The sequence below is a fragment of the Stegostoma tigrinum genome, chromosome 27 (assembly GCF_030684315.1).
Source record: "Stegostoma tigrinum isolate sSteTig4 chromosome 27, sSteTig4.hap1, whole genome shotgun sequence".
Classification (NCBI taxonomy): domain Eukaryota; kingdom Metazoa; phylum Chordata; class Chondrichthyes; order Orectolobiformes; family Stegostomatidae; genus Stegostoma; species Stegostoma tigrinum.
Genome location: NC_081380.1, coordinates 861,697 through 886,845, shown reverse-complemented (window position 1 = coordinate 886,845; position 25,149 = coordinate 861,697). Strand labels below are relative to the sequence as shown.

General features: G+C 41.8%; 1 protein-coding gene across 2 annotated transcripts in view; it reads right to left on the bottom strand.

Moving 5' to 3' along the window:
* Positions 1-25,149, bottom strand: part of dhx33 (DEAH (Asp-Glu-Ala-His) box polypeptide 33) — a 63,672-nt gene that overhangs the window by 18,029 nt on the left and 20,494 nt on the right. For both annotated transcript variants that reach the window (XM_059655265.1, XM_059655266.1), the window contains exons 5-8: positions 22,217-22,398; positions 12,333-12,444; positions 2,541-2,700; positions 2,281-2,369 (exon numbers count right to left, since the gene is read on the bottom strand). In XM_059655265.1, the coding sequence (XP_059511248.1) occupies positions 2,281-2,369; positions 2,541-2,700; positions 12,333-12,444; positions 22,217-22,398 (543 nt within the window). The remainder of the gene's footprint in view (positions 1-2,280; positions 2,370-2,540; positions 2,701-12,332; positions 12,445-22,216; positions 22,399-25,149) is intronic.

The following is a 25,149-nucleotide window of genomic DNA, read 5'->3' as shown; positions in this document are numbered from 1 at the left end:
GTCCATGTCGTCCATGTAGTGTATCCATAGTTTTGTTTGGATTAGCGGAATGGCTGTATTTTAAGTCTCTGCATCACTGCTTCAGTTATTAGTCCAAAGATAGGCGATCCCATAGGTGTCCCGATGATCTGTTCATGTATTAGGCCTTAAAGGTGAAGTGGGTGGTGACACAAGTCCAGCAGCTTCAGCATGTTGTCTGTAAAGATGGCGTCACTGGGGTCTTGTTCTTGTTTCAATAGTGTCGTCAGCGTTTCTCTTGCTAGTAGTATGTCTGTCTATCACTCAATGTGGACAGGATAGTACTGTCAAATGATAACATGGTCTCGTTGTCATCTATTCTTATGTCCTTGATGGAATTCAGGAACACCAAAATTCTGGGACAAGCAAGCCAACCAACTACATCAACAGTATAACTTTGAGGGGAGTACAGGAGCAGAAATTGTTAAGGCGGCTTAAGGTCTACTCCTTGGGTTTTCAAACAGAGACAGAGTATAAAAGCAAGTGATGCTACACTTCTCTGCAGTCAAAACAGACTGTAAAACCTGAAGAAAGTCAGTGTCAGCTTTTCTGCAACAGTTGATGTGAGCTGTGAGTTTAATAGTTCACAGACTTTATCAGTGAACCTGATACCTTGCGTTTCTTATCAATTAGTGGAAGCATATAGAGAAAGATGACTGAAGCAAAAAACTGGCCATTACAAGAGTCAAAATGATCATCTCAACAACAGAACACACTGTCTACAACCCACTTTACTAGTTCTGTTTATCTGCCCGCGAGCTCAAGGGGAGATTAGGGGACCTGTGATTAGGCTGTAGCTAATAACTCATAATAAACAGTGATTTCTATTCAGTACAGAAACTTGCCCCAAGTTTTCTGTCAACCAGCATCTCAATCAGGTAAATTGAGGTACTTTGCATACTTCATAAAATCTTTAATTTTTGATCATAACTACACGAAGAAGGGGGTTTACTTTCCATCATGCTTCCCCAGTGAATCATAATACTTTGAATGTCATTTTAAAATTTTTGGTTTACTAGGTTTTCTGGTTTACTTTTTCCAAGTCAATTTTTTTTGTATGCTGCTCTTGGCTAGTTTCTAAAATTTTCCTAATCTTCTTAGTTAGCCACAGAGCATGTATTCTTCTCCTAGCCTTTAGTTCAAGAGATTCTCTGAGTTATCCTACATTTTAACTTACCTTCCCAGTTTTCTTAACTGTCTTCATACCCTTGTACTTTACTCATGCTACAGAAATTTCAGTGTTAGGAGGTGTTTCCACAAACGGGGAACCATCAAACAAGAGACATAGTTACTAAATAATGAGATACTCATTTAAAACTGGGCAGTAAAGGAATTTCTTCTCTCAACGGTAATGAATGCCTGGAATTCTCTCTTCCAGAGTTGCGGAGGCCAGATCAATGAAAATATTTAAAGAGGAAGCAGACAGATATTTGAAAGAGAGAACTTGAGGGCTATGGAGAGCTGACATAAAAGAGTTAAAGCCCAGGCAGATCAGCCACATTCTTACAGAATGACACAGTAGGGAGAAGAGGGTGCACAGCCTAGTTCTGCTTATGCTCTTGTCAAAGGTCTTGGGGACAAATCCGCTCCCCATCCCCCTTTTCTGATGAAGGGTCTAGGCTCGAAACATCAGCTTTTGTGCTCCTGAGATGCTGCTTGGCCTGCTGCGTTCATCTAGCTCCACACTTTGTTATCACAGAGGGAATGGTCACTTCAGAAAAAGAGAGGGGAGGGCAAGGTGCATTTACAATGGGGTGGTGTGAATAGCAGAAATCAGGCAATAGATGGTGGCAACGATTGCCATTTACACCTCCTGAAGATCTAGCTCTTATTTCTTTACTTGACCCAATATCATCACTTTATGCATTGAACCTTTGTCTCTCACTGTTTACTCTCATTACTTTCTATCCTTTTGCATATCTTTTCCTTTTGTTTTTTTGCCCAGTTACCCCTGCCTATGTAGTGGCTTAATACTAGACCATTCAACTTTCAGTTTTGATGGAAGCTCACTCATGTGAAACATCAATTCTTTCTCTCCACAGGTGGTGCCCAAGTTTGAGTATTTCCAGCATTTTCAGTTTATATTTCAAGTTTGCATTTTTTGTAATTAATTAATTTTTCTTTCACGAATTGGTGTTTACTTTTCTGAAAGAGTGGGAATATTCAAAGTCAGATGATTTTTCAGGCTTTCTGTAGAAACTCTACTTCCCAAGTGTTGGTTAATCAAGTGCAGGAATGTGATTGAATCGTTTTTCCCCTTACCTGGAGATGGTTTTGATATAAAGTCAAATGTCAAGACGTTGGGTATCCGAAGGGCCAGCAGCTGAAGCATCACACTCGCCAGATTACATCTGCAGATAGCCAAACAACAGGAAACACAAGGTGGGTTACATAACTGGCTGAAGTTAGCATAAAATCATCCGGTTTCACAATTTGTCAGAATAAAATGTCAGGACTTAACTACAAACAGTAACGATAACCACAGAGTTTCTATGAGAAATTTTAAGAGAAAGCAGGATCACCTTTGTATCTCTGGTACGGTCATGTTTAGGAATTTCTCAAACTCCTCCTCAGTGTATAGTCGGTAACAGATTCCTGCCTGCTGCCGTCCTGCCCGCCCTGCTCGCTGCCATGCCTGGGCTTTTGAAACTTTCTGCACAGCAAGGACCTCCAACCCACTCTCTGTAACACAGCAACATGTCATGTTTCTCTAACTCCGCTTTATGTGATTCAGTCAGGAAGTCAGGAATATTTTAAAATGAATCCTCAATTTGCACCAACACAAAGCAGAAAAATATATACTTGACTTCAAAAGTTAAATTGCAAAGGTTAGGCTTGAATTATAAAAGGAGAACTTACAAGGTAATGGTGCATTGTCTGGAACTGATATGATCAAAAAGTTTTCAAGATAATCAAATGGAAACAGACATTGGTGGAGAGGGAGAAGCTACTCCTTCTGGCGAAGAGTTGCTAACTGTCTCAGATAAAGAGGCAATAGTCTCAAAAATTAGGGTAGTATCTTTCAGAAGCAAAATTAGTAAACTCTTCTGCAAATAAAGGTCGCAGGCAATTGAGACTCACCCACAAATGAAAAATGATGGATTTATACAAATCTGAGTTTGACACACTTTTGTTAACAAAGAGTGTTAAGAGTAAGGGGAAACATGTGTCTTTGGGATTAGGTTACAGATCAATTACAATCACACAAATGGGGAAAAAAGTCTTCTATTACAAAATAGCCTCTTCCTGTTCCAATGCTTCTCAACAAACACATTTCAGAGCGCTGAAAGAGCAGCCTTGATAAACAGAATTTATCAAGCCACAAAGAGATAGATAATAGGATGAATGACCAAAAGCTTGATCACAGAAATAGAATTTAAAGGCATTCTTAAACTCTCACTCTGCTAGCAAGAGAATTTTCGGATTTGAAGTTTATACAGCTAATGGCTTGGTGGCCAGTGGTGTAACCATGAAAATGAAGCAAGTGTCAAAAAGGAGTAGAAAGTAACTGATAAGGAAAGGAAGAATACAATGAATGCAATCTAGGAAATATCATAAAAGCAGACTATCAAACATTTTATAGGTAGGAAGAAAGAAACATTTGGTGAAAAGGAATGTTGCATCCATATAGACAGAGTCAAAAGAATTTATAGTGAGGAATAGAGAAGTAGCAGAGAAAGTAAATGATTAGTATGTGTCGGCTTTTACAGATTTGATTCAAGAAATCTCCCACAACTAGAGACTCGATTAGTTACAGAGAATGAGGAGTTGAAGGAAACGAGCATCAGTAAAAAGACTGTACTGAAAAGGTTAATGGTAGTGCAAATTGTTAAGTTCCCAGTATGTTGAAGGACATGGCAACAGAGTTAGTCAAAGCATTGATAACTACCTTCCAAAATTTGTAGATTTTAGAATGATTCTTGCAAATTGGAAGTTAACAACTGTTGCCCCACTATATATAAGCTTGGTATGTCAGAGAGAGCAACAGCTCTCTAGCTCCCTACTTTGTAGGAAAATTCTAGAATTTTACATAATTTATAAAGATTGCGATAAATATACACTTGAATGATAATGATTTGATTGAGCATAATAAGCATTGATTTTCGATCAGGAAATCATATTTGACTTATTGGAACTGTTTTGAAGATACCACATTACTAACAAAATTGATAATGGAGACAGCGTGGATGGCATATAATTATATTTTCAGAAAGCTTCTAATACTGCACCACCAGAGAAGGCTGGTTGGGAAAATGAAAGCACATGTAAAAAAGGGGAGCGAAGGCAGAAGCATTGTCTGGTCCTTTTAAAAGATAACATGCTTTTTCTGTGCGCAGCAGTTTGAAAGTTTGCAAATACATAGAGCATCCAAATTGAAACATCTGTATCAAAAGGCCATAGTTAGCAGGCCAAGCAGCAGGCTTTAACCAAGACAACAGGCCAATTGAATTTAGCCAATGAATTTGAACCAGGTATTTAGACACCAAAAATCAATTGAATTTAAAGTCTGATGGTTCCGACAACATAGGATCAATCCTATGGTAAGGAATATTGGTATATCATCAAGGGTATAACAAGAAGGGGATAGTTGGAAACAGATCCCAGAGCTAGCTGCCATCTACCAGAGCTATTGGCCCTCAGTTCTCAAGAGAGAAATCGCTGGCTCTCAGAGATGCCTTTGGGTCTTAGAGGAAGCACCATCTCAGCAATAACTGTACCAACAGCACAACTAGTTATTATTCCTGACAGAAGAAGCACAGAACTCTCTTGAAGACATGCGACCCTGCTGTAATTTTTGAGAGAGGAACACAGCGTTAGAATCTTGCTTTATTCAGGAACAGTTAGTAGTCAGTAGGGTTTTATTCAGTTCATTATTAGTTTCATTCATTTGTTCATTTAGAGTTAGTTAAATAGGTTGCTACTTGTTGAGTGTAGAGTGTGTTAGGGATTTATTTTATTTAACCACTAGAAGTTGCTGCAAAGCAGGTTACACTACCTTCCAAACTCCTTCTACAGACTACATGGTGAGGTGCTCCTCTTTCGGTGTTTTGGTTTCAGTTCTCGGTGGGGAGTGTGTAGGGATCAACCTCTGCTTTATAATAATTTCAAGGATTTGGAAATGGGATCAAGTGATTTGTTTCCAAATTTGTGACTGATAAAGCAAGTGACAATGAGTATTGTGGTAAAAAAGATGTAAAGTAGCTTCAGGAGGATGGACAGGTTGAGTGAATGGGAAAGAACAAGTTGATAGAATATAATGTGGAAAAATGTAAGGTTAAGGAAACAGATGTCCAGATTTTTTCTTAAATGGAAAGAGGTTGGAAAGTATAACTATAAATGTACGAAGCGACCCAAGTGTCCTTGCTAATAAGTTACTGAAAGACTAATATGCAGGCACAATAAGCTACTAAGATAGCTAATGGAAGTTAGCCATTAATGCAAGGGATTGAGAGTCCAGCAGCAGTAAATTCTTGCTCCAACTGTGTAGGAGCTTGGTTAAAATACACCTGGCATACAGTGTAGTTTTGGTCAACTTATAAAGAAAAGAGCTAGGAACAGGAAAGGATAATTCAGCCCCTTCCAGCCTGCTCCACCATTAAACACCATCACAGCTGATCTCATCTTGGCCTCAATTCTAGTTTCCTTCTGGCTTCCTATAACCCTTCAACCAATTACTGATTAAAAATATCTTGTTTTAGTTTGACCCACAAGGACAAACATCTGCTCTGCTTTTGTCAATTCCCTTTAGAATCTTGTATATCTCATTAGATCTCCTCTCATTCTTCTATACTCTAGCAAATATAGACCCAAGCTGCTCAATCTTTCCTCATATTATTGCAATACAGGGAAGTGTAACAAAGATTAAGCATAATTGTCCTAGGATGGCAGGAGAGCTAGAGAGATTGAGCAAACTGCCCTTCCACTTTCTAGTGTTTTAAAGAATGATCGGTAATCTCGTTGAAATTCAGAAAATACTTAAAGGGATAGACGAGGTAAATGCAAGTAAGAGGTTTCCTCTGGTTGTGGAGACCAGTACTGTCAATTAAAAATAAAAAGGGATGTCACCTAGATCCAAGATGGGGAGGACTTTTTTTTTAGAAACAGAAGGTTGAGAGTCTTTCTAATTATCTACCAGAGGGGACTAGGGAAGCTCAGTCTTTAAGTATGTTTAAGGTAAAAACTGAAAAAATTTCTGATGGAAAGGGATAACCTTGTACACTGAGTAAAACGATTAAAGTGTTCGATCTGCCATGAATCTACTGAATGGCAGGACAGACCTGCCAGGCAAAATTGCCTTCTCCTATTCCTATGACCTGTGCCACAGTATTGTTCAGCAGCTTAATCTGTCTACATTCAAATAGAATGAGGGCAGAAACAGAGCAAAGCAAAGCACTGATTGGCTGGTAGGGGTGATCGGGAGGAACCTGGACAAAAACCATTCCTTCCTCAGAAGGCTACTTTAATGATTTTTGGGGGTCTGCGTTCAGAGAAAGTCTTTTATTAGATGATGCAATCATATTATCTTCTGTTTTCATGTATATATGTGGGATATTTGGACACAGGCAGAGGCAGAATTAAAAGAATTAATTAATTTCTTCAATAAATTATCAACACCATCAACTTTAAAGCCACAAACAACTTTAAAGGAGGAAAGCATTTATTTGCTAAATACCACAGTATTTAAACTTATGCAAGGTAACAGGCCTAAGTTAGCAAAAACGTTTTCAAAACAACTAACTTAGTTATACACACAAAAAGCCATCACCCTAAACATGTCAGACAGATTTTTGTATGATCACAGCCCACGTGTTTGTGTAATCCCAAAATTGGAATCTTTCAACTAGATAGATGCAGTAAAAAAAAGAAACTGTTAAATTTTAATCAGAGATTGATATAGTCAATATAGTCTTCATTACAATAACATGTACTTCAATTTTCCTCATTAAGTAATTCCTGAATATTCACAGCCTTAAGTTAAAGATACCCCATTTGTTTGCAAGTCATTCACTACCACTGATTTCAAGTTTTCCTAGCTCCATGTTAGCTGAGTTCTTCTTTGCTGAAGTCTTGAAATGATTCTCTGCTCTTCGTAGTTTCCATTTTCTGCTCCACTCCTGCAGCCTGCCTCCCTCCCTCTCCAAATGACTTCCTCATGACCACCCTCCCTCTCCCAAAAATTATTTATTCTCTCAACATCCTTTGTAGCCTCCTTCTTCATCCTAACTATCATAGACCCTGTGTACAGACAGCCACCTTGGCAAGATGGCAGCTCCTAACTCCAGTTCAGCATTGATAAAAAGACTGCTTCCATCCCTTACTCCCAACTTGGCCTTCTTATTCCTGGGTCTTAGCACACTCCAACTTCTCTGGGTACACCCTCACTGCCAGCACTTGCATATCTAATTGTTCATGTCTCCAGACAGAACTACGTTATTAAATCAGTCAGAACAACATTATGTTAATTTACCTTGCTGTGAAACACAGCAACCTGGAATCACTCTGCTACTCTGCCCGTGGTACCTGATGGGAATTGTGGTGCTCAGGGGTGCAGCAACAGTTGGCACCCAACTTTCAGGAGTTTGAATCTGAGAGATCACAGCTTTGAATGCCTGTCATCATGTGGGTGATGCTGGAATTGGACATAAGTACCTATAGGAACTGAGGCAGATATCCTCAGAGGGATCCATGTTAATACAGGCTTAAAAGCTAGCTAATGAGGGGTATCCAAAATTGGAAAGTTAAAGCTTTGCAGAAAAGCTGCAATGGAAAAGAAACACAGGAGGAACAACCCAAGCATCAAGTATCTTTCAAAAGTCGAATGATATCAAAAAGACGAAAATCAATGGCACACAACCTGAATGCGTGCAGCATTCACAACAAGGTTGATAAAACAGGGGTCTGATCTAATTGCCATTACAGAAACATGGCTGCATGGTGATTGCGATGGGGAACTGAATATTCAAAGGTATTTAAGATTTAAAGAGGACAGAAAGGGAAGGCTAGACAAGAAAAGGAGAAGTGCAATTGCATTACAAATTCAAGATAAATACAACATGTGATCAAGGAGGATGCTGGATCGGAAGAACAATTTTGTGGAATCTGCGCAGAACAAATTGACAGCAAGGGGCATAGTCAGCACGAATTTGTGAATGGAATATCTCGTCTGATAAACTTGGGAATTTTTTTGTTGAGGGTGTTACTAACAAAATTGATAAAAGGATTCACGATGGATGCAGTATATTTGGACTTCCAGAGGGCATTTACTAAGGTCTCAAAAAAAAATGGAGATGGTTTCACAAAATTAAAGTACATGGTATTAGAAGTAATGTGGCACCAGGTTAATCCAGTTCTGAAAAAGGGTCAATGGACTCTAAATGTTGACTCTGCTTTCTCTCCACAGATGTTATCAGACCTGCTCAGTTCCTCCATTTTCTATTTTTGTTTCAGATTTTCAGCACCCATAGTTCTTAGCTTTTGTCTGCTAGCCAGAGATTGAGTAAGTGCATCATTGTCACATTGGCAGACCAACTAGTGAGGTACTGTAAGAATGAAAACTTCAGCTGAGCTGTTCACAAACTATATCAATAATTTGGATATGGAGACTAAAATTAATATTTCCAAAATTTGGAGATTACAAAGGTAAGCAAAAAGAGGTGATGTGAGGAAGGTGTAAAACATTTTTAGAACTTGCCTTGGGCAAAAACACAGCAGCTGGAATATCATGTAAAAGAAATGAAGTTATTCACTTTGGTAGGAGGAACAAACGTCGATATGCAAAAGGATCCCAGGAGTTCTCGTTATTAAGTCATTGTAGATAACATGCAAGTGTAAGCTATTAGGAAGACTAATGGTCTTTTATTGAAAGAGGATTTGAGTCTCGGAGTTGTGAAGTCCTGGTGCAATTGTATAACAGCTTGATAAGACTGCATCTGGAGCAGTGTCTAGTTTTGGTCTCCTTACCTCAAGCAGGATATTATTACAATCGAGGGAGAACAACAAAGACTTGTTTTTCAGATAGTGGGACAGTCCTATGCACAGAGATTGAAAAATAGAGCCTGTATTCCTCAGAGTTTTCAATAATGAGGAGTAACCCCAGTGAAACCTATAAAATCCTGAAAGAATACAGGGTGTAAATACAGGTAAGACAGTTATATGTTTGGGCAGTCTAGAACCAGGGAGATCAATTTAAAAATAAGGGGTTGCCACTTAGTACAGAAGAAAGGGAGAGTTTTTTTTAAAACTGAGGATTGAGAATCTTTGAAATTCTCTATCCCTCAAGGGTATGAATGATCAGTCTATCAGCATGTTTGAAGTAAAAAAGTTGATAAGCATTTGATTATTAATGGCAGAAAGGGTTATGGAGACAGCGTGGATACAAGGCATTCAAGTGTTTCATCAGCCATGATTATATTAAATGCTGGAGCTGATTCACTGAACTTAATGGCCTAATCCTGTGACTCCACTCATTCCAAATGAAACAGGTTATCATTGATTGGCTCCTGTCAGGCTTATCAACAGCAAGCACTAGAGAGAACAGCCTGTGATTGTTATAGAGTCAGAGTTACACAGCATCCCAGATGTCCAAGTTCTTCAAGGACCGCAACTTTCCCCCCACAGTGGTCGAGAACGCCCTCGACCGCGTCTCCCCCATCACATCCCTCACACCCTGCCCCCGCCACAACTGCCCAAAGAGGATCCCCCTCGTTCTCACACACCACCCCACCAACCTCCGAATACAACGCATCATTCGCCGACACTTCCGCCATCTACAATCCGACCCCACCACCCAAGATATTTTTCCATCCCCACGCTTGTCTGCTTTCCGGAGAGACCACTCTCTCCGTGACTTCCTTGTTCACGCCACACTGCCCTCCAACCCCACCACACCCGGCACCGTCCCCTGCAAGCGCAGGAAGTGCTACACTTGCCCTCACACCTCCTCCCGCACCCCTAACCCAGGCCCCAAGATGACTTTCCATATTAAGCAGAGGTTCACCTGAACATCTGCCAATGTGGTATACTGTATCCATTGTACCCGGTGTGGCTTCCTCTACATTGGGGAAACCAAGCGGAGGCTTGGGGAACGCTTTGCAGAACACCTCCACTCGGTTCACAATAAACAAATGCACCTCCCAGTCGCGAACCATTTTAACTCCCCCTCCCATTCTTTAGACGACATGTCCATCATGGGCCTCCTGCAGTGCCACAATGATGCCACCCGAAGGTTGCAGGAACAGCAACTCATATTCCACTTGGGAACCCTGCAGCCCAATGGTATTAATGCGGACTTCACCAGCTTCTAAATCTCCCCTTCACCCACTGCATCCCAAAACCAGCCCAGTTCTTCCCCTCCCCCCACTGCACCACACAACCAGCCCAGCTCTTCCCCTCCCCCCCACTGCATCCCAAAACCAGCCGAGCCTGTCTCCACCTCCCTAACCTGTTCTTCCTCTCACCCATCCCTTCCTCCCACTCCAAGCCGCACCTCCATTTCCTACCTACTAACCTCATCCCGCCTCCTTGACCTGTCCGTCTTCCCTGGACTGACCTATCCCCTCCCTACCTATACTCTCCTGTCCACCTGTCCTCTTTTCTCTCCATCTTCCGTCTGCCTCTCCCTCTCCCCCTATTTATTCCAGAACCCTCACCCCATCCCCCCTCTCTGATGAAGGGTCTAGGCCCGAAACGTCAGCTTTTGTGCTCCTGAGATGCTGCTTGGCCTGCTGTGTTCATCCAGCTTCACACTTTATTATCATAGAAATATACCCTGCAGCCCAACTCATCCATGCCAAACAGATATCCTAAATGAATCTAGTCCCATTTGCCAGCATTTAGCCCATATGCCCTAAATCCTTCCTATTCATATACCTATCCAGATGCCTTTTAAATGTTTTCATCGTACTAGCCTCCACCACTTCCTCTGGTAGTTCATTCCATTCAAGCATCACCCTCTGTGTGGAAGAAGTTGCCCCTCAGATCCCTTTTAAATCTTTCCCTTCTCACCTTCAATCTATGCCTTCTAGTTTTGAATTCCGCCATCCCGGGGAAAAGGTCTTGTGTATTTACCGATCCATGCCTCTCATGATTTTATAAACTCCTATAATGTCACCTCTCAGCCTCAAACGCTCCAGAGAAAATAGACCGCCTTTTCGGCCTCTCCCTACAGCTCAAACCATCCAACTCTGGCAACATCCTTACAAACCTTTTCTGAACGCTTTCAAGTTTCACAATATTCTCTGTATAGCAGGGAGACCAGAATTGAACGTAGTATTCCAAAAGTGGCCTCACCAACATCCTATACAGGTGCAACATAACCTCCCAACTCCTATACTTAAGGCACTGACCAATAAAAGCAAGTATATCAAATGCGTTCTTCACTATCCTATCTACCTGCAACTCTACTTTCAAGGAATCATGAACCTGCATGCCAAGGTTACTTTGTTCAACAACACTCCACAGGCCCTTCCCATTAAGTATACAAGTCCCGCCCTGATTTGCCTTTCTAAAATGCAACACTTCATATTTAATCAAAATTAAACTCCATCTGCCACTCCTCAGACCGGTCCATCTGACTGGGTCCAGTTGTACTCTCATGTACCTTTCTTCACTTACCCCTACAGCTCCAATTTTGGTGTCATCTAAAAACGTACTTACCATACTTCCTCTGCAGTGGACCCAGCACCAATCCTTGTGGCACACCGCTGGTCACAGGCCTCTAGTCTGAAAAGCAGCCCTCGACCACCACCCTTTGCCTTCTACCTTTGAGCTGGTTCTGCATCCAAATGGCTGGTTCCCCCTGCATTCCATGTAATCTAACCTTGCTAAACAGTCTACCATGAGGAACCTTGTGAAATGCCTCACTGAATTCCATAAAGATCATGTCCACCACTCTACCCTCATCAATTCTCTTTGTTACTTCTTCAAAGAGCTCAATTAAGTTAATGAGACATGATTTCCCATGCTGACTATCCCTAATCGGTCCTTGCCTTTGTAAATTCACATAAATCCTGTCACTCAGGACTCGCTCCGACAACTTGCCCACCAACTGTTGGAGCAGGTTCTCACCACGCCCATCCAATCCATTTCAAGTAGATGACTTTTCTCTGAGTTGTCGCCCACAAAAGAACATTCCCACCTGATCTGGTCATTTTGGGGTCAGATTTGTTCAATGCCTGTGTGTATTTTGAGCATTAGGTAAATACAGGGTGAAAGTGAAAGGGAAAGGGATGGTGCTGGTTGGTGGTGGGAGATGCTGTGTGCTCAGAAGAGTGGAGAGACAGCAACGAGGAAAGTCAGAGATGAATATCACCTACCAGGGGTGTAGCGCTTGGCTTTAACCATGCCTGTATCCACAACGTACTTGATGCCTGGAATGGTGATTGATGTTTCTGCAATGTTTGTGGAAAGAATCACTTTACGGCAGCCCTATAGATAAATCAAAAGTCATTAATACAAGCCACTGTGGAATCCTTCATTTTCAGCCAACACACCACCTCCAATAATTGTTCATAAATCGGTGTCTTAAGTCATTCCCAAAAGGACAAATGGGCTCACAGAGAGTTGTGTGGAGTTATATAATTGTAGAGACAGAATCTTTTTTACTATTAGAGGCGTAGAAAATAGGAGGAGTAAGCCATTCAGCCTTTTGCCCCTGCTCTGCCATTCACGATGATCACTGTTGACCGGCCAACACAACAGCCTGATGTTGTTTTACCCCCATATCCTTTGATCGCTTTCACCCCAAATGCCATATTCAACTCCTTGAAATCGCACCATGTTTTGGCATTGACTACTTTTTGTGGTAGCGAATTCCGTAGGCTCACAACTCTGGGGGTGGGGGGAGAAGAAATTTCTCATCTGCCCTAAATGGTTTACCCCATATCCTTAGACTATGACCCCAGTTCATGACTCTCTCTCCCCCACATTGGAAACATTAATCTGCAATTCTGTCTAGCCATGTTAGAATGTTATAGGTTTCTACGAGATCCTTCTCATTCTTCTAAATTCCACAGAATATAATCTGAACAGATTCAACCTCACCTCTAATGTCAGTGTTGCAATACCAGGAATTAGTCTGATAAACCTTCAATGCACTCCCATCATAGCAAGAACATCCTTCCTCAGAAGGGAGACCAAAACTACACAATACTCCAGGTGTGGTCTCAACAAGGCCTTGTACAATTGCAGCAATGTCTGCCCTGTACTTGAATTCTCTCAGTATGAAGTACAACACATCATCTTCCTTCTTTACTGTCTGTTGCATCTGCATATTTACCCACAATGACAGGTGAATGAGAACACCTAGCTCTTGTTGCACATTCCCATCTCAATTCATTGCCACTCGATTATCTACCTTCCTGTTCCGGCTACCAAAACCGATACGTTCACACTTATTCAGATTATATTTCACCTGCCATGCATTGGCCGACTCACACTGCTCATTCAAATCACACTAAAGTATCTTTGCAACCTTCTAACCGCTCATTCTTCAACACAGCTTTGACTTCTGTTTATGCATCATTAACTACGACAATGTTTATTCCCCATTACAAATTCTAGACTAGAGACATAATTACAATTCCAGTATTTTTCTGTCATGGTTTGGGACAGCTGAATTGCTTACCAGCTGACATTTAAAATTCAATCACATTGCCTGGAGACCAGACCTGCAATGGCATCAGATCTCATCACCTTTTGGGAAAAGAAAAATTGCTCTCATAGGACGTGCGCAGCACTGGCTGATGTACGTTTATTGCTGGTCTTGAGAAGGTGATGAGCTGCCTTCTTGAACCACTGCAGTCCATGTGCAAAAGATATACCCCCAATGCCATTAGGCAGGGAATTCCAGAATTTTGATCCAGTGACAGTGAAAGCATGCCCAAACACTTCCAATTTAGGGTGGAGTAGTAGCTTGGAGAGAACTTGAAGGTTGTGGTGTTTCAATGTATCTGCTGCAAATATCCTTCTAAATGGGAGTGGTTACAGATTTGGAAGATGCTAAGGAGCGTGGGAAAATTTTTTGCAGTGCATCATGTAGATAGCAGGCACTGCTGCTTAAGTGTTGGTAGCTGAAATGGACACAGTGCCAATCAAGCGGGCTGTCTTTTCCTGGATAGTGTCAAGCTGCTCAAATGTTATTTTTGTCCCCAGGCAAGTGGAGAGTATTCCATCACACCTCTTCCCTGTGCTTTGAAGGTGGTGGGCAGGCTCTGGGGAGTCAGGAAGTGAGTTACTTGTTGGGGTATTCCTAGCCTCTGATCGGTCCTTGACACTGCTACATTTATATGGAGAGTCCCGTTCAGTTTCTGGTTGATGGTAACCACCAGGATGTTGATAGCGGGGCATTCAGTGATGATAATGCTGTTGATGGTCAAAGCTCAGTGGTTAAATCGTCTCTTTGATTGTTAGTGTCTGGCATTGTGTACTGTAGTGTTATTTGACACTTTTCAGCCCAAGCCTGGATATTAACAAGTCTTGACATATTTTTGAGTCCTTGTATAATGTTCAGCACTATTTGCAATGTTAGTGAACCAGACTGGTTTTGATGAGTGAGTTTCATAATCATTATGAATTAGACTGAGATCTCATTCGAAATTAAAGGTTTGCAAAATGGGATAAACAAGTGATGTGGAAAAAGATCAGGAACTTTTTAGGAACCAGTAGCCAATGGCTAAAAAGCTAAGAAAATGGGAGAATTTTAAAAAATGATTATAAAAATAAATTGGCAAGAAGTATTAAAAAAACCAATGATAAATTTTACGGGTATAAAGAAGATAGTTCAAGTGTGTGTCCTTTGGAAGATAATGACTAGGGAATTAAAAACAGGAAACAGGGAGAAAGCAGACAATTAAAAGTAACTTTTTAAAAAAAAATCTAGCTTCATGATGGAAGACACTACAAACATCCCAAAGATAACAGATAGGCTAGTTGCTAATGGGAGGGCTAGTTTTAGACACCTTAAGTGAGAAAAGATATTATCATACAGAAGTGCAACAATGAAGGTTCACATGATTTATTCCTGGGCTCACAGGACTGGCTTATGAAGAAAAATTAGACAAACTGGGCCAGTGTTTATTAGAGCTTTGAAGTATGAGGTGATCTCACTGAAACTTGTAAAATACTTGAAAGGAAAATACAGGATGGACTCTTAAGATGTTTTCCCCGGTTGGAGAATCCAGAACTCGGTGGGGCACAATCCTTTTTTTTTAATAAAAAAGGATGTCACTTAGGGCAGAGATGAGGAGATTCTTTTTTGAAAAACTCACATTTTGACTTAGCTACCACAGGGGTATTTGGAAACTCAGTGAGTATGTTTAAACAAGGTACAGATTGATAAGATTTCTGATCACCCACAGCATATGGGATAGTACGAATTAAAGGTATGAAAGTGATCAATCATACTTGATCATAACAAATAGCAGGGCAAGGTTGATAGGTCGAACATCTAGCCTGTTCGTTTGTTTGTTCATATCTTACAACAGTCTTCGTCAGTAAAAAATATTTGACAAACTAACGAGGCGAAAGGCAGACAGGTTAACAGGACTGCACTCAAGAATTTTTAGAAGAACTGGTTGCAGAGATAGTGAAGGCATCAGTTGAGATGTTGCAGAACTCCCTGGAAAACTATTAATGTGACACCCCCATTTAAGAATGGGGAGGCGGAAAACAATAGGCCAGTTAATCTAACACCTATTATTGGGAAAATGCGCAAGTCCATTCAGCTACGTCAGCAAATCACTCACTGACTGGTGCAACTGTCCATCTAGAAAATTCCATGTCACTGATTGTGGGTTCTTGTGTGGTTGATGAGCCTGATCCTTGACGCACATCTCTGACCATATGTTAGGTAGAAATTTCCAGAAGGCAGAATTGGTCCTTGGCCTTTAGATCATTAGCACTCTTTTCTCCGGTTCCTTTTCTGTAGTTCCTCCTGTTGAGGATGTTCTCAGAAGAATTATATCCCTTCACACAGGATTTTACTCCAAGTAGTTTCCTCTGAAGTAGAGTCTCCCACACATTGACATCTACGTTGTATTTTTTGACAGTAGCCTTTAGGGACTTTGAGATGCTTCTTTTATCCTCCTGTCTGTCTTGAGCTGGGCAAACATAATTTACCTTGGTGATTGAAACTCAGGCATACTAAGCATGTGGCTGGTCCAGTGGAGTTGGTTGCACATCGGTGAGAGTCATAGTTGAGAGTTAGCTTCCCAGGTAGGGGAAATATTTCATGTTTGGGACGGTTTGAGATTGAGGAGGGATGGGCTGGCTGGCAACGGATTTGAGCCTTCTTGAAGTCGAGGTCAAGACCAATTCTTTCGTATGCTTTCATTAAGTCTTTAAAGTGAGGCTTGAAGATGGTCTTCCAAGAGTGTGGACAGAACATTGTTATCCACATACTAAAGTTCCATAAGGGAGATCATTCTCATTTTCTTTTTGGATTTCAACTGGCTGAGGTAGAAAAGTTTTCCATCCAACTTTTAGATAATGTCCAATTTAGGAAGCTTGTGCTTAATAAGATGAAGAATGGTGGCAAAGAAGACGGAGAAAAGCATGGGTACGTTGACACATCCCTGCTTGACCCCAGTCTTAACCCCTAAGGATTCTGTCACATTACCAGTGAGGACCATCACCAACATCTTGTTGTGGAGGCAAGAGGATGTTACTGATTTTCACTGGACAGCTGGCTTTTGACAGGATCTTCCAAAGCACTTCCAAAGTGACTGAGTCAAAAGCCTTGATCACATTGATGAAGGCCACAGACAGTGGCTGTAGTTATGCGTGGCATTATTCTTAGAATTGCTAAGCAGTGAAAATCATGTCCATAGTTCCACAGTTGGATCAGAAGCCACAAGTTTTTAGGAGGATTTCAGCCAAGACTGGAAACAGTGCCTAGCAAGGACTTGGGCAGTAATCTTCCTGGGGATGGAGAACTGCAAGATTGTTGTTCCCAGAGTCCACTTTGCCTCTTTTCTTGAAGAGGGAGGTGGAAGCAGTATCCTTGATATCCGTAGGGATTTTTTCTTTGTCCCAGATTTTCAGGAACAGTCAATAGAGATAATGGATAAACTCTGCTCCTCCAAGTTTGAAAATCTCTGCTGGAATCCTGTCCAATCCTGTAACTTTTCCAGTCGTGTGTCTAATGGAGGTTTCAACTGCTGCCACTCCTGGTGGGAGTCCAAGTTTGTTATTGAAAGGGAGTTGGGGGGGGGGGAAGGGGGCGGAATTTCAAAAAACATATTTTTATTATAGTTATTACATTTCATTAGTCTAAAGAAAGCAACCAGTTACAAAGCTGAAAAAAAACATCTGGATGGGTAGAAAAGCCTTTAGTGTCACATGCACTCAAACAGTGAAGTGAAAAGTTTGTAATGTCACTCCTCAGCACCATCTCTAGGTACAGGTATTTTTCGCTTCGCTGCTGCTGCTGCAGAATGCGGCTGAAATATGCTCAGCTCCCATCCAGGCTCTGGTTGAGAGCTGTCTCCCTTGACTCCATTCTCCAGGTAGCGGTAGTTAAACATGTTGGGTTGGAGGGGGAGCCGGTGAGCAGAGGTGCTCCGAATGGAGCATCTTACTCTACCGACATCTTGTAAGACCCCATATACAAGAAGAAAGGCTTAGAGGGATAAGGGTCATGGACAGGCAGGTGGGACTAATTTAGTCTGGGATCATGGTCAGCATGGACTGGTTGGACCAAAGGGTCTGTTTCCGTGCTGCATGACTATGTCCTCGTCGATGATTGTATCACACTTTAGGAATTCTTTGAAGTGTTCGCTCCATCACAGGCTGATTTTTTTTGGTCTCTCAGAAAAGGGTACCATCCTTACTCCACATCAGTCTGAGGCCAAGGGTGGTGGGTCTGCATATTGCCTTGGTGACAATGATTAAATCCCAGGTAGTCGTCTTGGTCGGCAAGAAGCTGCAGCTTCTCAACTTTCTCAGTCCACCATTGGCTCTTTATTTCCAACGTTCCTCTTTGCAACTCAGCCTCTTCTTCAGTCCTCCTCTTTGCCAGGCATGGAGAGCTTTCCTCTTCTTATCGATACGATCTTGGATGATGTGGTCATTCTCAAACCAGTCTTGTGGCTGATGATTTCTTCACTGAATTTCTTTATTCATTCAGGGGATGAGGGGCATCACTGGCTAGGCAGTGTTTATTGCCCATCCCTAATTGCCCAGAGAGCACTTCAGAGTCAACCACATTGCTGTGGTCTGGAGCCACATGTAGGCCAGAACAGGTAAGGATGGCAGCTTCTTTCCCTAAAAGGACATTAGTGAACCAGATGGGTTTTTCTGACAATCTATTTATAGTCAACATCAGATACTGATTCAATAAATATCTGGAATTAAAAGTTCTACTGCCTGCATTGTATGGTTCTCTGGGTCAACAGTCCAGTGATAATACCACTAGACTATTGCCTCCCCCTTGAGATGAAGATGGATGAGATGACGAATGTCTTCAGCTCTTTCCAGATTTCCTCCACTTCATTAAAATCAACTCTTGAGATTTTAGTGAAGACCTTTTTGCCTGCAGTAGAAGAGATGTTGTTAAACTTGCAAGGGTTCAGAAAAGACTTAAAGATGTTGCCAGGGTTGGAAGGTTTGAGCTATAGGGAGAGGTTGAATAGGCTGGGACAATTCTCCGTAGAGCTTCAGAAGCTAAGGGAGACCTTGTGGAGGTTTAATATCATGAGGGGCATGGATAGAAAGAATAGTCACACAGTCTTTCACCAGGGTACAGGACATAGATTTAAAGTGAGACGGAAAAGATTTAAAAAGGATTCCTAGGGGCAACATTTTCCAACACAAAGGGTGGCGCTTATATGGAATGAACTGCCAGGGGAAATGGTGGAGGCAGGTACAATGACAACATTTAAACAGCATCTGGATGATATATGAATAGGAAAGGTTTGACAGGAATTTGGGCCAAACACTGGCAAATGGGGCTAGATTCATTTAGGATCTCTTGTCAGCACGGATGAGGTGGACTGAAGGGTCTGTTTCTGTGCTGTACATCTCTAGGACTCTAAGATCACTAGTTGAGCTTTTTTCTGAACTGCTTCTGGTGCCATTTCAAGCACACTGAGGCACAGATGTGCCAGTGGTCTGTTCACCAGTTGTCTGCACTGGTCATTGCTTCAGTAACGAGGCCACCCCTTTGATTTCCGGTCCAAACAATGATGTATTTGATCATGTGCCAGTATTTTGACCATGGTTACCTCCAAGAAATTTTGAATTTGTCTTTTTAGTAGGTGTTGGTGATGACTAGCTGGTGTTCCACACATTTGATGAGCAGGATAATCCCATTGGCTTTGCAATTCCCAACTCCTCCATTTCCAATGGTCCCTCTCCAGAGTTGGGCAACCTTTCCAATCCTCACAGTGCAGTCTCCAAACAGGACAATTTTATCTTCCTAAGAGATTTTGGAGGAGATGGTGTCCAGGTTAGAGTGGAACCCTTCTTTCGACTCATTCTTGGCATCAAGGGTTTTAGCATAAGCAGTCATGACCATTGTCTCCAGATCTCTCAATCCTGCCCATCACATCTTGCTGCGGGGATTGTTGTGCACGGAGGTGGTTTGCATTCCTCTGTGCAGGATATTGTTTAACTTGAATACGCTGTTACGCATCAGCAGGCACATAGTCCTTAACAAAAGGTAGACCCAGTTCCAGCAACAAGGAAACCTCAAAGAACAATTAATCCCTACTGCTGCAACTTGCATCTGCTGCAGCCACGGATATTAGATGGGTATTTTTGGCCTAGTTTACCACGGAGGGCTTGTTTTGGATTGAGCTGTGTCAGGTTCGGACATTGTTTGTGGGTGACCCTGCCAAGAGTTGAGAACTCCCAATGGCATCACTCTCAATAAACGGAGCACTGCCACCTTGGTGTGGTGGAAAGGCTTCAATCTGGAGTCCATTATTAAGGAAGAAACAGGACATTTAAAAAGCTTATAGGTTTTTTGAAAGGGAATAATGTTTGACAAAACTTCTCAATTCTTTGGAGGACATAACAAGCAGGTTTGATAACAGGATGCAGGTAGATTAGTTTTTTTAGGATTTTCAGAAGGCATTTGAGAAACTGGCACATAACAGGTTATTGCAAAAGATGGTAGCTCATGGCATTGGGGGTAATAGCTTAGATTCAGGATTAGTTAATGGACACAAGAGAGTCAGGATTAATGGATCTTTCTAAGCTTGGAAAGACGTAACAGTAGACCATCACAAGGATCAGACCAAGGGGCATATTTACTTAAATTCTATATTAAATAACTTGAAGGAAGGCACAGATTGTAATGTATTTAAAACTAGTCGATGTTACAAAAAAAATGGGTGGCAGAGTATGTTGTGAGGACAATGTAAGGTATCTGCAAGGGGAGAGGTAACTTACAACAGTGGACAAAAACTTGACAGTGAGCTTTAATGTAAGAAAGTGAGAAGTGGGAAATTCTTGACTGCAAGAATCAAAATTCAGACTTTAATTAATTAAATGGAGAGACACTCCATAAAATGCACAGCAGAGAGAGATCTGGGTGTTCTTGTTAACAAGTAACTCAGCATGCAAATGGAATGTTGGCCTTTACTCCCCTAGGGTTTGAGTTTACAAATAGGAAAGTATTGTTACATCTGCACAAGATTAGATAGATTAGATTAGATTACCTACAGAGTAGAAACAGGCCCTTTGGCCCAACAAGTCCACACCGCCCCTTGAAACGTCCCACCCAGGCCCATCCCCTTATAACCTCGCACTTATTGTATCTTAAGGTAAGAATCCTCATAGTTAAAAGAATAACGAGACACTCATTTAAACTGAAAATGTAAAAGGAGCTTCTGCTTCCAGACGGTAGTCAATATCTGGAATTTTCTATCATGGACAGTTGTGGAGGCTAGATCATTGAGCATTTAAAAAGGAGGTAGACATTTTTTTAAATATCAGGGAAATCAAGGGTTATGCCTATTCCCATTCCTATTTCTAATGTTCCTTTGATTCAAAAATTAACTGGGCTTAAATGCACCTAGCTGCTGTTGGAATTTAACCTCCAGTTTCTGCAGCATTTGCCCAGGTTTCTAGATTACTAGTCCAGTAACAATGTCATTACGTTATTGTTTCCACAGAGGAAGGTATTATACTTGATTACAAACTGGGAATTTACAAAACCCATTAGTTAGATTATATTAAATCCTCACACAAGGGCTTCAAGGACAGATCTGACATCTGACCATGGTATTCTACATGAAGGAACTGTACTATGGCATCAACAGGGAAAACAGAAGCTTCTCAAGCACACTACAATGATTGCAGTGCAACTTTTGCATAACGGTAATGTCACCAAGCTGGTAATCCAGAGGTTCAAACTATTACTCCTGGGTTGAAATTCCACCTTGGCAGCCAGTGGAATTGAAAGTCAGTATCAGTGATCATGAAACAATCAGCACTTTTTTTTTAAAGATTAGATTCCCTACCATGTGGAAACAGGCCCTTCGACCCAACAAGTCCACACTGCCCCTTGAAGCGTCCCACCCAGACCCATCCCCTTATAACCCACACAGCCCTGACAACTACAGGCAATTTAGCACAGCCAATCCACCTAACCTGCACATCTTTGGACTGTGGGTGGAAACCGGAGCACCCGGAGGAAACCCACGCAGACATAGGGAGAATGTGCAAACTCCACACAGACTGTGGCCGGAGGCGGCAATCGAACCCGGGTCTGTGGTGCTGTAAGGCTGCAGTGCTAACTACTGAGCCACCGTGCCGCCCAATGCCACTTATGGCAAAAACCCACCTTGTTTACTAACGTCCTTTCTGGAAGGAAGGCTGTCACCCTCTTCCTGTCTGGCCTATGTGTGACTTCAGAACAGCAGTGTGGATGACTCCGTCCTCACCAGGAACACACACATTCCACGAAAGAATAAGAAAACATTTCTATAGATTTAGATCCACTGATAAGTCTGTAATTTTAAGTTTTAATTCGAAAGGACTAAGTTCAGAGTTTTATTTCTCCCCATTTGTTTGCAAAGCTAACTGGCAAGGGACTTAGAACTAAAGACAGCCAACAAAGCAAAGAGCGTCTACGAGCTAATTAGAAGGCTCTGCAGTTTCATGTTTGTTCCAACAATTGTTCTTTCTACAAAGAACGAAGAGTTTACTTTCATGCTTGCTTTAAGATTTGCTCAAGAGGAATTTTAAGAAGTACCTTCTGTCCCAGTTGAAAGACTCGAAGCTGCTGCAGGTGAGGGAGTGATGCATACAGAGGGAATACTGACATCTGCGCACAGCCTTGTGGAAGGTGCTTGGCAATTTCCCTGCATGTTCGACTCATAGCCTCAATTTCCTCTTGACCAGTCAGAAAAACCAGAATGTTGTGTGAAGGTGGTGCTTCCTGTTAGAGAGATAACAATTATCCTTTAAGGAACAGGCTTTCAGAAATCTTCTTCATTCCTCAAACTGCCTTCCATTCCATTTGTTTTCAATGAGAAAGTCTCACATTCATTCAGACATATACAACAATGCAATAAAAAGAACAAAGCAAGCAACAGTCAAAGAATGGGCAGAAGAACAGGAGAAATAGCAGTAGTACAGCAGATGGCCCATTGAATCTGCTCACATGTTCACAGCAACTCATGGGCATCAACTCTACTTTCATGCAATTCTCCATTTCCTTCAGTTCCCTGATGGATCAAACTTCTGTTTCTTCCGTCTATAAACATGTTCAATGTGGAACACCCTCAGCATCCTGCAGCAGAGAATTCCAAAGGATTTAAAACACTTTGCAATGAAATGATTTTTGCTCTTCTCAATCCTAAATGATTGGTCTCTTATCCTGATACCATGTCCCCAAGTCATAAATTTTCCAACCAGTGGAAACTAGTTCTGTGCCTCCCTTGTCAAACCCCTTTCAAAATCTTACATGTTTCTCTGGGATTGCCATTCACTCTTCTAAACACCAGAACGTTGGCCCAATTTACTCAGTTTCTCATTCCAGAAACCAATTTCATGAACTTTCACATCATCATTTATGCAGTATATCCTTCCACAAAAATGGATACCAGAGCAGCACATTATATTCCAGGTGCGGGCCCACCTAAAGCCCATTGTAGCAAGTCTTCCTTATTCTTCAATCCCATTGCAATTAAAAAACTCCATGTTATTTGCTTTCTCAATTGTTTGCTGTATATTACTTTGTGTTCCTTGTATATACAAGTCTCGCAGAACACCAATATTAACAAATTTTTTTGATATAATTTGATATATCATCATGTATACTAAGTTAGTGAAAAATATTGTCTTATTTGCATTACAGGCAGTTCATTTTCTGCTTCCCTATTCCTACGACCACACTGAATAATCCCACCACATTTATATTGTGATACTGTGTCATCTTGTTGTCCACTCTCATGAAGGATGCAGATCAATTTACAGCCTCTTTATATCCTGCTCACAGCCTATATTCCCACCTGACCTTGCATTAGTACAATTGGATACATGATCATGTCGTTTTATCCAAGTCATTTATATAGATTAATACAAGTAGCCAACGCCCCAGCTTAGATCCTTCTGCCACTCCACTTGTCACAGCCTGCCAACCTGAAAGTGTTTCAATTGCCCCGAGTCCTCTTCTCTGCCATACTCACGTTATTCTTAACACTGACTACATCAGAACATCCTATTTTATGGACGTGACCGCCTTTTGGCGCAAACTTTTCAGCTTCTTCCCTTATGTACCTCCCAGCACCAGGGACCAGGTTCCATTCTACTAGAGTAACTGTCCGAATGGAGTCTGTTAGTTTCCTCTGGGTGCTCCAGTTTCCTCCCACAGCCCAAAGATGTGCAAGTTAGGTGCTAAACAGCTCAGTGTCCAGGGATGTGTAGGTTAGGTAGATTAGCCATGGGAAATGCAGGAGTACAGGGTTAGGGTGGGTCTGGGTGGGATGCTCTTCAGATGGTCGGTGAGACTCAATGGTCGAATGGCCTGCTTCCACACTGTAGGGATTCTGCATTTATTGTAATTCAGCCTTAAGCTCAAATTCTAAGATGAAGCTGCTTGCTCCAAGTGCATTGTTTAGATTTGTCCTGGATCACACTGGCCTCTAGGAGCTCCCACAGGTTGCAGCTGTGACACATCATCTATTCTACTGTTGCCAATGTGCTTTCGTTAACTACTTATTCAATTATTAGAAAAAAGAACAAGGAACAAAGAACAAAGAAGATTACAGCACAGGAACAGACCCTTTGGCCCTCCAAGCCTGTGCCGATCGAGATCCTCTGTCTAACCTGTCATCTATTTTCTTCGGGTCTGTATCCATTTGCTCCCTGCCCATCCATGTACCTGTCCAGATACATCTTAAAAAACACTAACGTGACAGCGTCTACCACCTCCGTTGGCAACGCATTCCAGACACCCACAACCCTCTGCGTAAAGAACTTTCCATGCATATCTCCCATAAAACTTTCCTCCTCTCACTTTGAACTCATGACCCCTAGTAATCGAGTCCCGCACTCTGGGAAAAAGCTTCTTGCTATCCAGCTTGTCTATACCCCTCATGATTTTGTAGACCTCAATCAGGTCCCCCCTCAATCTCCGTCTTTCTAATGAAAAAATCCTAATCTACTCAGCCTTTGTTCATAGTTAGCACCCTCCATACCAGGCAACATCCTGGTGAACCTCCTCTGCACCCTCTCCAAAGCATCCACATTATTTTGGTAATGTGGCAAACAGAACTGTACATAGTACTCTAAATGTGGCCAAACCAAAGTCTTATACAACTGTAACATGACTTGCCAACTCTTGTACTCAATACCCCAGCTGATGAAGGAAAGCATGCTGTATGCCTTCTTGACCACCCTACTGACCTTCATTGCCACCTTCAGGGAACAATGGACCTGAACAACCAGATCTCTCTGTACATCAATTTTTCCCGAGGACTTTTCCATTCACTGTATAGTTCGCTCTTGAATTTGATCTTCCAAAATGCATCACCTCGCATTTGCCCGGATTGAACTCCAACTGCCATTTATCTGCCCAACTCTCCAATCTATCTATATTCTGCTGTAATCTCTGACAGCCCCCTTCACTATCTGCTACTCCACCAATCTTAGTGTCATCAGCAAACTTGCTAATCAGACCAC